The 13,864-nt window shown below is 41.2% G+C and overlaps 1 protein-coding gene across 2 annotated transcripts in view; it reads left to right on the top strand.

The window, feature by feature from the left end:
* PTPN3 (protein tyrosine phosphatase non-receptor type 3) overlaps positions 1-13,864 on the top strand; it is a 220,112-nt gene that overhangs the window by 19,864 nt on the left and 186,384 nt on the right. The window contains exons 2-6 of one of the 2 annotated variants that reach the window (XM_032764588.2): positions 1,804-1,911; positions 1,992-2,034; positions 3,238-3,316; positions 9,304-9,348; positions 12,002-12,054. In XM_032764588.2, coding sequence (XP_032620479.1) covers positions 1,804-1,911; positions 1,992-2,034; positions 3,238-3,316; positions 9,304-9,348; positions 12,002-12,054 — 328 coding nt within the window. Of the gene's footprint in view, positions 1-1,803; positions 1,912-1,991; positions 2,035-3,237; positions 3,317-9,303; positions 9,349-12,001; positions 12,055-13,864 lie in introns of those variants that run through there. The other variant, XM_075062630.1, reaches the window with a different exon arrangement.

Genomic DNA, 13,864 nt, shown 5'->3' with positions numbered 1-13,864 from the left:
AAGTGCTGTGTGTTAAGTGGAACAGTGATCTAGAGTGAAGCATAACTGTTAAGCTGTTGTGCACTGTTTTGGGAGCAAGAATCTGGTAGTCCTGTGAGTTTCTGATGGATAAGTGGCTGGACATCCAAGGGGAATGCCCGGAGGACTGGGTCGTTGGAGTGAATCTATCTGCAAAGGGACTATACAGTCTGCGTAGTCTGAGAGGGGAGGGCTTGTGTTGCCTGTGGCTGGTGGAGTCAGGAGCTGACCCCAGCAGGCACTGACAAGGCTTCCTCACGCTAAGGGCGGGTGGTAGTGAGGTGCCTCATAACTCTGGGTACTGCTGGGAAGCATCACATTCACAACTGCAGAAGTCAGTGAGAGCTGTGCTTGAACATATTAAAGTGATATCTGATAACAAGTACTCTGAAATATCAGGTCCTAAGCATCTCAAATTGAGCACCCACAATTAGTGGATACTTTTCACCTCTGTGCCTCAGTTTGCCATTTGTAAAATGGGACTAATTCTATCCCCTCACTTCACTGAAAAAAACTTAATGTTTGTGAAGCATTCAGATACTGTAATGACAAGTGCCATAGATAAGTATATGGGGAAATCCATAATTGTCTTCAGAGCAGGATTTGACTAGTGTGCAGAAGAGAAGGCCTGAGCCATACACTGAATAATGAGAATCAAACAAAATATTGAGTAGCTTCTTATTAACAGAGGACCATCCTGTAGTACATTTGCTCCTGGGCCCATGAGGTGATGGGGCCGAACCAGCAGAGACCACTCCACCTATCTAGGCCAACTAGTGACCCACCCAACCAAGCTGCTGTGAGGGGCTCTTGCCCCTTCCTTAAGGGCTCCGAGGAGTAGGAAGCGATCCCCGGACCCCTCTGTTGCTACTTCTTCCCTTGGCCCCCCAGTGCAAGTAAGATTGTGACTGAATGGCTTGGGGCTGCTCCTGATGGCACTGCCAGGGCTTCAGCCCACACCTACTGCTCCAGCCCTTGAGAGCCTCACTGCCTGGAAAGCCTCCTGCTGCCACTTTAGATTCGCTGTGTGACTACTGCTTCAGCAGTGAGGAGTTCATCCAAAAAGGTGTAGGGAGTGGACTGAGGGTTGGAATGAGTGCTGGAGGCCAAGAGTAGTATATAGGCTTGGGGTGTATGGATTGTGGGGAGCCGTATGGGGAATTCAGGCTGGTGTGCAGTGTGTGAGAACTTGAGTGGCAGGTATCCAGCTCCCCTTGTGGTTGAGCTGAGTGGCGGCAGGGGAAGGGTTGCAGGGAGCAGATGAGGAGCAGGACCCCTGCCCCAGGCAGTAGAGGGTAAGGTGGCGGCTGGGGAAGGGTTGTAGGGGGTGGCTAGGGACCCAGGTACCCACCCTGGAGAATGAGGAGGCTGGGAGAGGGGGCCCCTCACCTGTTCTTGCACCAGGGCACCCTGGGACCTTGTTATGCCACTGGCATCATCCATCCTGTGCACTGAATGAATCGGGGTCTTGGAGAACAAATAGTATGTGATCATTTTATTAAAGAGTGTATCACAATGCGTTCACAAGGGGGGGAAGAATTAAAGTTGTATAGACAACCTAAATTCGGATATTTCTGAACTTTTGAGTGTGACTTTGGCAACCTTAAGAGTGTTTTTTTTAGTGCGAGATTATTCACTTTAATGTACTCCATGTCTTATGATCTCTGTTCTGAGAAATTAACCATTTTATTTATATACTAAATCTGATAACCAATTTTTCCGTTTAGATTTTTAATTAAAAACAAAAAGTGTGCATTTCATTTATGGAGTGTTCTTTGTTTTCAGAAACAAGATACTGGTCAGGTTTTGTTGGATATGGCCTATAACCACTTGGGTGTGACAGAGAAGGAATATTTTGGTTTACAACAAAATGAAGAGTCAATAGATTCCCCTGTAAGTATAGTGTTATATTTTAAAAAAAATATATTTTTAAAGTTCTTTTTAAAAAATTCATCTAATTTTTCATTTCGCAGAGATGGCTCGAATCAAGCAAACCTATTAGAAAACAGCTTAAAGGTAAGGTACTTTACATAAAAATCTAACTTTTTCTGGCCTGAATTCCTCTTCTACCTATATCGTTGATTAGAAAAAACACAATTCTGAACTTCACATTTGGGCATAAACAGTAGACTTTTTGGCAAAACTTCCCACAGTTCTTACTACTGGTTAAGTTTCAGTAGTGGTAGCTGCTCCAGTGTAGATTAGACACTGTAGGTCACCGACATTACCACTCTGTCCTCTAGCCCTGGTCTGAGCAAAGTTAGACAACATAGTAATGAAAATAGTAGCTGTCTGGTGACTTCTGTACATTACTGTTTCCACTGATGTCAGCAGTAGAGGGGAGGGATTTTTGACAAAAAGCCTGGTAAGTTATTGATGGGGTAAGAATGTAATGGTTTCAAATATGGTTTTTAAACCATTTCAGGTAAAGCTCTTAGTCTGGCCAGAGTGGAGCAAAATTAGTCTATAGTGTTTGAACTCAGTCTTTGAAAAAAAAAAAAAAAAAAAAAAAAATTACAGGGCATAATTGTTTTAAGCATGAACCATATATAAACAACTTCTGGTAACAATTTTTTTCTCAGTGCAGATGTTGTCAAAGCCATATAATCACTAGTGAAGTTGAAATATAAATTCTGTTTTTGATCTCGATTCTAGCTCATTTGGTAGCTTGTGTGTGATTTTAAATAAGGTTAAAAGTTATTTATGCACAACAATTGTTAAAGCTTTGTTACTGTTTATTTTCCACAAGAGGAAATATAGAGGATTCTCTAAATTTTCCTGATATAACATTCTTGCTTGTCTTATGAGATATTTACATTAGGTGTATTTTCCTCTTTTTTAAGACTTTCCTCTTTTAATACCAGAAGGAATGGAATGTACTTTTTTCCAACACAAATTGCTGTGTTAAAAATGGCACTGTTAAAAATATAAAAGAAGGTAACTGGATAGACCATGCTGATAACTGCTTCATGAACAAGATTGTTTTTCAAAGAAAGATATATTTGTGTGTTCTTGCTCTGAAAGTAGCAAAAGTCTTAACAATATAGTGGGAGTGCGGGAATAGTGAATAGATGTATTTCATGATTTCTTCCCATAAAAAAAAAAAGTGTATCAGATTTGTCATATTATATGGTTATTTTCTGTTGTAGTTTTTTCTAAACATTTTACAGAAATAAATCAAAAATAGAAATACTGATTTTTGTTTGTAAAACATTGTAGGAGGTTTTCCCTGCACTATCCATTTTCGAGTAAGATTTTTTATACCTGATCCCAACACACTGCAGCAGGAACAAACCAGGTATCTTTATTTTCAAAATTTACATCCATCAACTAAGAATTCGTAACAGTCTCTTTTTATTTTCTGATGCTAGACTGCGATTTATTCTATATATTTATTCTAAAATCTGTTTAATGTAAAAGGTGTGGGGATTTGCTATTCAAGTAAAGTGTTTAGTATTTATATAGTGTGTTAGGTGTGTGTCATGTTATACAACTGGTGATAGGGTACAGACTGAATTGTTCCTGGCACATAGAGCTCATTTTCAGAAGGTACAGGCATACAGTTTAATGTGACACGGTGTCACAGTTAACAAGTTAATTGCGTCTCTGACACCGCCTGGTCTTTCGGAGTATACCCTGAGTGTAGAGCTCTGGCCTCAAACTGTCACCTCTGTCTGGAGGTGGTATCATTTGATTCTCCTATGCTCAGAGTGGGCCCTGGGTTGTAGTCCCCTGTGATTTACCTCAGCAGGTCTGCTTATGTCCAGACCTTGCAATTCTGTATCCTCTAGGGCAGTAGTTACCAAACAGCCTTCTTAAAGCAATGTTTGTATTTAGAACACAAGCATTTCAGATACATCTAAAAAAACAAACCATACAAAGACTATGCATATATCTAGTTTTCAGGTGTTTAACCATCTTCCACACAGGGCCTAGTATGACTAACTCCCTGTAGACTTTTCCACTGAGCCTCTCTGGGTATGTCTATGCAGCAGCTGGGAGGTGTAATTCCCAGCTTGGGTAGACAGACCTGTTCTAGTTCTGTTGGAACTAATATGCTAAAAAGAGCAGAAAAGCCAGAGCAGCTCAGTCTGGCTGTCCGAATACAATCCTGTCTGATATCTTAGGTACATATTTGAGCAGCTTACCCAAGCAACTGTAGACATGATGCTATTTTTAGTGTATTCCTGAACTGGGAATTTCATCTTCCAGCTACTGTCAACTTTCCTCCCTGTTAAAGCTTACTGACTGCTCTCTGGTCAGCCCCTGGCAACTCAGCCCTTTCCTAGGAATTGAGCCACTTTTAAAACATTGTTTATTATAACTCTGATCTGGTAACTCCTAGCTTTGGCAGAACAAGGTTTGCAACTGGTTATAGTCAAGAGACAGAATCCTTGAACCTAACAGCTTACCCCATTGTGTGTGCGCTTGAGTGTTCTTATGCGGGAAGCCCCGTCTCACCTTCAGATACAGATTCCCTTGATTTCGAGCCCTGTCCATGTAAAATAAACATGCTATTACCCCCAGTACAAGTTAGGTCAATACAGTCATGCAGGAAATTCTAATAATCAAATATGTAGTAACTTCCTCTCACTGATCCAGTCACATACCTTGTTCGTAAAATTGTGACATCCCAATATTCATAACATTATTACGTCAGCTCTGTTTGTGTCACACAAGGAAGGCACAACATATGCAGTGTGAGTAGTGTTGATATGAAAAACATGAATCATACTGGCCTTTAGCGTACAAAAAAATCATAGCCTTTCATTATCAAAACAACCACTTTCATCAGGTAACTTATCGTACTTCTAAAGGACCATACATAGCTTGTGTTACAATTTCAACAAGACTTTTGTAACTGAGTTCTAATTGAGAATACTAAAGTGTTCTGTTATGTGAAGAAACCATCTTATTAGAAATCAAGGAATGGGAAAGGGATACACATCCAAAAATCAAATACCCAACTTAAAATAGGGTATAGATTTGCCTGAAACAAATAACTCTCCTCCAAAAGTGAGATGTTCAGCTAATTCATTGCTGTTGCATACATCATTTACTCAGGGCCCCACACATCACTGAACACAAGTACTGTATGTTTGTAACAAACAAAGGGCCTATTTCTGAATACACTGTCATGGAAGACCGAGATTTCCGCAATGGAGTGCTTGCAGGATGGGGCTCCTAGTACTTGTTTACATGGGAGGTTAGAGCTTAGCAAGCCAGGATGTGATTTTATAGTGCACTAACTTGCTGTTCACTGATTCAGTGGTTCTCAATCAAGGGTACACAGCCCCCTGGGAGTCTGAAAGCTGTTTCAGAGAGTCCATGAGCTCTGAGCTGCCCCTGCCCCGCAGACCTAAAGCCAGGAGCCCCCTTGCCCTGCGGGGCAGAAGCCTGGAGCTCCAAGCCCCCCCTCCTTCCCCATGGGGCAGAAGTCCCGGTGCCATGAGCCCCCTCCCCCCCACAGCTGGAGCCCCAAGTCCCCCCATGGCTGAAGCTCAGAGACTGAGCCCCCCCTGCTAGGCCCTGGAATTTTTATAGCGTGTTAGGGTGGGCCTCAGAAAGAAAAACCTTGAGAACTCCTACACTAACTGGCCCTAGGGACTCTGCCACTGCACACTAAAAACCTGCAGTTAAAGCAGTAAATGCTTCCAGGAAGTATGCATTAATGCCATTCTTTCCCTTTCAACTAAATATAATAATTTTTAAAAATAAATGTTGCACAATTAAGTTTTTGCATCTCCTGACTGTTACTTTAGTGCTTCTACAGCAACATTCATTTGGTCAATTTGAATACACGTAGTAGTTCATTTTTTTCCTCCCTCTTGACCCCTCCTCCATCCTTAAATTGCTTAATACTTTTCATTATAAAAGATACTTATAAAATGTTTCTGAAAAGCTCTAACACCTCTATTGTTTGCAGCAGACCTTCGGAATTCAAGAGGGGGAAGCCCTCTGGTCATGGAAGTTCCTTTTTTGACCCATGAAATTCCTTTCAGGTTTTGTGCATATGTATTTTAATACAATCTTTAATTAAATTATCATATACTATTTTGTAGTCTGAGACCTGTGCCTCATTCAGTGTATAGGGTGCATATACAAAGAGACAAAATTACGGTTGCGTGGGCAACCATAAATCAGGCATTTCAAATTCATGATATTGTAATGCAATTCTTTTAACTTCTTTTTGCTTGTAATTATTATAGCTTATATATTTTGTGGTGTCATTACAGTTATGAAGTACAACATTGTAGCTACTTTTGATATAGGATCCTTAACTTTTTGCATTTTTTACACTTTAAAATATTAATCATGCAGTCTTACCATAGAGCTTGTCCTATGAGCACTCTAAATTTTATGAGAATAGTAGAAACCTAGTGTTCAATGTTATATCCGTTGCATGGTTTACAGTAGCACTTGGTAGAAGCCCTTGGTAGAATATAGGAAATGTTTATGCCACAAATTAAACCTAATTTCTTAAATGTAATTAGAATATGCAATAAATAAGATATATATTCTTCACAAATGATGTAATACTGGGTCAGGTTTAACACCTGCAACTTCCAATCAAAGGGCCTTGTAGGTATTCATAGCCTCTCAGGTTTGAGCTAGAATGAAAATAATTAAAGCACAAAATAATTGCCATTTGTGATAAGAAGTAGGAGTAGTTTTCCTTATGTAAGCAAACAATTATACAGTATTCCCACAGTAAAATTTTTAAATTACTGATATGTATGCTCCATGATAAAAACACTAAAGTGATGTTGAAATCATCCCCAAACCAATCATAATAAACCCAAGAAATTCAGAGTTATGGTTATATAAAAGAATCCAAACGTATTGAGATTTGGAAGTGAACACTGAAGGCACTTAGACAACCATAACTCAGTTCTATAGTGATGCCATACAATATCCAAACGACCATAAGAGCATAACAGTGTTTATAGTCCTTGATTAGATTAAACTGATTTTAAAGACCTATTCATATAAAAAAATTACTTGTGGTGTCACTGTAGGGCAAAGCCCTTCTTCAAAATGAACACCATCTCACATTGTTCCTAATGGGAATGAGGCTAAGTTGCACGAGATTCCATTGAGCTCATGGGAAGTTTTGAAGAGTCTGTTTTGTTACTGAAATCAATAAGGACAAAAATATGTTGTGACACAGAGTGCTACATTTATTAAAGAACCTGTTTTAAATTATTTTTTTTAACTTACAGACTTAAGATTTACTTACAAATTCTCAGAAAACTGGTTTTCTACTCAGAGAAAGTGCTGTCAGTTTCAAACAGAAACAGAGCTTTTAATCTCTGCTCTCTCACACAACACCTGTGGAAAAAAACCCTCCCCACAACCTCCTTTCTTGTTCACTGTGAAGAACACCACCATTGTCCCTGTCACTCAGACTCATAACCTAGGCGTCATCTTCAACTTGGATCTCTTTAGGTCCTCACATCTAGGCTATGTCTAAGTCTTGCAGATTCTTTCTGTATCAGATCTCTAAGATATGACCTTTGCTATCCTTCCACTCAGCTGAAACTCTTGTCCAGGCTCTCATCATTTCATGTCTCAATTATTGCAACATTCTTCTCTCTGGCTTTGACAAATGCAATCTTGCCCCACTGTTACCCATTCAGAATCCTGCTGCAAAAATCATTTTCCTACCCCATCAATTTGACCATGTCACCCTTCCTTGGATCGCTTCACTGGCTCCTTCCTTTGTATTGTATCAAATGTAAGCTACTTGTCTTTACTTTCAAGGTCCTTCATTACCTAATACCACTTTACCTATCACCTCTCATGTCTCCAGTCGATCCATGATATCAGCTTCTATTGCCCACTTGTTATGTTTTCAAACAGACACCTTCATGCTTTCCCCCATGCTGTCTCACCACCTGGGAGAAGCTCCACAAAACTAACTCATTATCCTTCTTCAGAACCCTTTAAACTCGCGTTTATTGCAAGGCATAAAACAACTTGCCAACTAGATTGGTGTTGTGCAGAGACCACTGCCTATCATGCTGACCAATATTGTCCTATTGTTTCCTTATACTCCAGTGTCATTCTGTCTGCATCCATTTTTTCTATCTTGTTTTATAATCTAAATATAAGCGCTTTTGGGGAGGGAGTGTCTCTTTCTTCTAAGTCTGTTCAGTGCCTGACACAATGGGGTCCTGGTCCATGACTAGGACTCCTAAGTGCTATGATAATACGAATAATAAATAATAATAATAGTGGCTGAATCCCAGTTTTAACTGCTAAATTTAATTCACTCTTACCTATGAAATTGTAAGCAGTGCTTCCATAGTTAGATGCAGAATCATGCATCATGCATTTTATCTATGAATCCATTGACTGACAAGTGAAGCATGTATGATTTTCAAGCATAGCATACAGACTTGACAAATGAATTGTAAATCTTGATGTTTTTGCATTATGTATTTAATGTATTTGATAACATCGGAACTTCATGTAGCTGTTCCTTTAAGAAGAGCACATGTAGACCATGCACTGAATTTCACCTTAATCAAATAAAAAGTTGGTTCAGCTACTATTACATTATGAATATGCTAACATTTGTAGAGTTCAGACCCTCTTTAGATGTCATTACTAAATTGTCCTTTTAAATTTTAATGAATACCAGCTTATGTGCCATACAAATAGCTGTCAAAGACTAGAATATATGAATAAAAAGAAATTGTGATAGGATCAGAAATCTTCATTACATATGAATCAATCTTAAATACGAGGGCATTGGAGCTACTTTATGAATGAGCTCTTGAAACCAATAATTTATTGTTATAAAGAAGATGTTTGATCCACAGATGCGACAGATGGTTGGATCTAAAATCAAAAGTCACGGAAGCTAGACAAGCCCCATTTTCTAATGGTTTTATTCTCCAATTTCATGCATAAGACTAAGTTAACTTTTGATTCCTAGCTCTTATCCCCTGAGACTGACTAAGTGGGGGCACTTTGGAGGCAGTGCACTTCGTATTTGAATCCAAGGAAACCTTTAATCATTTAATAGTGACCCTTTAACCTAATTAAAGATTGGAACTAACTTTTAATAGGAACTACAGAAGACCTTAATTCTTGTGAATGACAGTGAGAATTCACATAGTTAAAGATTTAAAGGAACATCCAAGTAGGCTTATACTTTTGTACATCTAGTTTGTTTGTAAATACATGCCTATAACTTAATTTTGTATATAGATTTCTTAGAAGTGATTAAATCTGATATTTGAACATGAATCAACTCTTCCAAATTCTGTGTTCTAGGCATTTATTCTTCTTACAACTGAAGGCAGATATTTTGGAAGGAAGGTAATGAAAAATTCTTATTGAAGTAATCCTTTTCTTCAATAGCTGGACATGAAAAGAAACAGTCAAGGAGAAAAAAAAATCTGTTTTTGAGTAGATTTTTTGCTATCGTAAAAGTATTCTTAATTGAATATTGCTTTACAGAAACAGGCAAATGACAATGTTACTAACATCCATAGAGCTAGTTGGTTCTGTAAAGGAGCAACCCATGTTGTGATTATGCTAGAGGAAACTGCCTCATTTGAGCTCCAGTGAGCATTATGCTTCACATAGGTGATGTGTGTGTGTGTTGGGGGGAAGTTGCGGGGTCAAGTGCCCCCTCCCCCAGATTTCTGCTTGCTGGGTGAGGGAGAGAGGCTCTGTCCTTCTGCTGCTGCACCTGCCCCCTCGCACGTTTGGCCCCTATTCCTGGCAGCCAAGCCCAGTCAGAGAGCAGGAGGGGCAGGACAAAGCCGCTTCTTATGCTAACTGAGGGTAGCCACTCGAGTCACTGCTCTGTGCAGCTCAACAACGGCCTGTGAGAACCTGGTTGGGGAGGCGGCAGTGACCCTTCCCCTCTGCTCTCCTCCCGGGCATGGCTTCTGGGGATAGAGACTGAGCAAGCCAGAGGCTCCCACAATGTTTCTTTTAATTTTTTATATCCATGTGTGGAATGAATTTTATATGCACCAATATGTAGGTGATATGTGGCAGGGGTGGGGGCTGAGGGACTTGGCATGTGGGAGGAGCCTCAGGGCTGGGGCAGAGAGTTGGGGTGTGTGGGGGAGTGAGGGCTCTGGCTGGTGGTATGGGCTCTGGGGTGGGGCTGGGAATGAGGGGGCTTAGGGCTGGGGCAGAGGGTTGGGGTGCAGAGGGATGAGGGCTCTGGCTCAGGGTGTGGGCTCTGGGGTGGAGTTGGGGATGAGAGGTTTGGGGTTCAGGCTATCCTGGGATTGCGCTGGGGGAGAGAGGACTCCCCTCAGCCTTCTCTTGTGGCAGCAGCCTGAGCTGGAGGAGAGGTGCCTCTCCCCTAGCCATGGTAGCTTCAAGGCTTGGGATCAGGGGAAAGGTGCCTCTCCCCACCCTGTGCAGACCATGATAGCCTGCTGTGCTACCGCGCAGCTTAAAAAAAGCTTAGGCTTCCCCCTTCCAGGCACATTTCCAGCTTGCTTGGTCCCTGTTCCGAGCAGGTGGGGCTGGGCAGGAGTGTAGGGGGTGGGCTGCTGCTGCTGCTTCTGCTTCCTCAGCTGGACACAGAGGCAGCGACCGTGAGTAATTCTGGTAGGGTGGGGAGAACAGGCCGGTCCCTGGACTGGGTGCAGGACAGGAGGTTGCTAAGGAAAGCACTGGAAGTGGGTTCCCTCCCCTCTTCTCAGCTGGTGGTAGGGGCATTCCTGTGCTCCCCTGCTATGGTATCTGTGAGCTCCGGGGAGACACTGTTGTTGAGAGTTTCCTGGGCCAGGGCCAGTCCCACATGGGCTCAGAGGCACCTGCTCCTGTGGCCTTACCCCCCAGGAACCCATGGAATTGACTGCCCTGATCCAGGGAGGTGGGGCTGGAATTTCCTTCCAGAGGCGACATGAGGGGCAATCACATATCCCTCCCTATACATTGTACACACACACACCGCAGTTTCAGGAGGCACAAGTTGTGCTTCAAAAGTAGATCCCCCTTTGTAGAGGGAGTAGCACGGTGAGCGTACCATCCCTCAAGAGTATGGTGCATGCTCTTCCCAGGGGCGGCTCCAGGCCCCAGCACGCCAAGCGTGTGCTTGGGGCAGCATATCGCGAGGGGTGCTCTGCCAGTCGCCGGGAGGGCAGCGGGCGGCTCCGGTGGACCTGCCACAGACGTGCCTGCGGGAGGTCCACCAAAGCCGCGGGACCAGCGGACCCTCCGCAGGCACGCCTGCGGCAGGTCCACCGGAGCCGCCTGCCGCCCTCCCGGCTACTGGCAGAGCACCCCTCGCGATATGCCGCTGTGCTTGGGGCAGCGAAATGTCTAGAGCCGCCCCTGGCTCTCGCCTCCCTGGCCTGCCACATCCCTCTAACCCTCAGATGGTCCTAGCAGAGAAGACTCCCTATCCTCAGGAGATTTCATGGACTTCATTTGTATGTAGTCCTTGCTTGGTAGGCATAAGTTAGAAGTCTCCGATGTCCTTCTATCTGTCTTTGTCTATGAAAAAGTCTAAAATATGGTCCAAACCTTTCATCTTCGTTACCTATTGTCTTTAAAAATTGGTGGCAAGTTCTGTGCAGACTCTAGATCAGAGCTGCATTTGTACTCTTGGCACTTGGCTAATTTTAATGTTCATATCTCATGTTAAAAATAATAGACTGCAGTTATTAAAGTTATATCCAGAGCAAGAAAATCTTTCTTTCCTTTTCACGTTCCAGAATAAGCATCCAACAAGGATATGGACATATCTGTTTAAGACAAGTTATTTCCATTCCATTAACGAGCTGTTACACAACTTGCTTTCATCACCCTACTATATTATGACTGTTGTCTTCTGTTAATAAAAATAAATAAAAAAAAATCAGTGAGTTGCTGAAGATTAATATTAACATTACAAAACATATTGATTGCAGAGAAATGGTTAATATTCTACCTATTTATGCTATGAGTAAGTGTGTGTGTGTATGTATATATATATAACCTGTTTTTTCTCTTTTCTCAGATTGTTATGCCCTCTTAATTCTGCTGTTGTCCTTGCATCTTATTCCATACAGTGTAAGTAATGACAAATCTTTGTCGGCTGGTAAAATATTTGACCATCACTGAGCTGTTGTTTATCTTCCACTGAGCTGTTTTGATAACTCCAGTGCAGAAGACTTTCTTTACATATCCTATTGGATAAAATTGTTGCTAAAAATGATGCATTGTAAAGGAGGATTAAGGAGCTACTTGGAAAGAAAGAATACATGGCGAGTAATCTATACTTGGATGCCTAGGGCAGTTTCACTAAATAGAGGTAGGATGCTCATTAAATCCGTGCTATGGAAAATATTAGATTGATTCAAGAACTAGAAATAATCAGTGCCCTCATTTGTGTTCTGTATAAAACTAACGGTATGAATTGGTTTAAAACATATTTTCACTCTAAGGGTTTTTCTATGCGGGAGTGTCCAGGAAAGCTAATATGAAAGAACTAAGGATATAAGGAGGTATTTCATAAAGCAGTATATAGAGGAGGGCAGTTAAAGACGAGAGAAGGCTCATGTTGCTGGGGGAGGGGGTGACTAATAGTAAAATTAGTGTGTAGACTGTATGGTATATATGATATTTCTAGCATATTTGGGTTTTTTCCGTAAATCTATATCCATAGCCCCGTCATCTGTAGACAGTGATGTTCCCAGTACAACAATTGTTTCCCTCCTTTATTTTCTTTTGTAAGCTACTATAGTTTTTGTTGCTGCTGGTGTAAACCCCATGATCATTCTGTGAGCCTCAGGTTCAGCAAAATATGGAGCATCCTAATAAAAGGGACAAATACTGCCCTAACGAATAAAATACGTCTATTGTCTTGCAAATAGGGTTCCATTATTTTTACTGAATATATCATTACTCTATGATGATACGATATAGATTACTGATAATGGTTTTTATATGAGAATAGGTATTATAAACTATTGTCATTTCACATTTAAATAGCTTCTAAATGAAATCTGAGATTCTGGAGTACAAGATAGCAGCCTTGGGGGTGGTGTGTGTGTGTGTGTATTGCTGGCAGGGTTGCCCAGAGGGGTGGGGAAGAGGGGCAATTTGCCCCAGGCCCCACAGGGGCCCCCACAAGAATATAATATTCTATAATATTGCAACTTATTTTATGGAAGGGGCCCCTGAAATTGCTTTGCCCCAGGCCCCCTGAATCTCCTGGGCAGTCCTGGTTGCTGGCTTGAACTACCATTGGTTAGCCCAGTTCGACCCATTTCTTTCTAAACTACTGTGACTTTTCAGCTTCAATTTCCTCATGCATTATCTTTTGTGTATGGAGGAGATAAATTTTAAGATGTTGATTACCTACAATTGTTGGTGAAAAACATGTGGCCATTGTCTCTGAGCTTCCATAATGTGTTAAGTTTTATATTTATTTTTACATTTACATTTCTTTTTCACAGGACTTCTTGTATAGGAAATTATTTCATTTACTTAGTGGTCTCTCTCTTTTCACATGTAAAATATAATTTATTCTTATTATAGGTTTTTTTTTTTTCAGTTTTGTAAATGTTGCTAACCACTCAGTGCTGTAGTTGTGGTCACCTGGAATAGATCATGCTTCTGAAAAACCATCTGTTTCTACATATTGCCTTTTCATGGTAGTTTGGCTTTAGTAGTGAAGTTCTGAAATAAAACTGTTCTGATACATTGCCTTTTGGTTATGCTATACTTCGCTTTGTTTGATGGTAGTAAAAAATTACAGGAGAGTAGAACAATATGTGTAACTGTGTCAGATTAGTTGATATGGCTGTATGATTTATCATAACTACAAAGACTGTTCTTCAGATATTGGGGATATGCCGATTAAATATTACTTTTAATG

Source organism: Chelonoidis abingdonii, chromosome 2 (assembly GCF_003597395.2).
Source record: "Chelonoidis abingdonii isolate Lonesome George chromosome 2, CheloAbing_2.0, whole genome shotgun sequence".
In the NCBI taxonomy this organism is placed as follows: Eukaryota; Metazoa; Chordata; order Testudines; family Testudinidae; genus Chelonoidis; species Chelonoidis abingdonii.
Note: the sequence above shows the minus strand (reverse complement) of the source record. Positions and strands in the feature narration are given on the sequence as shown.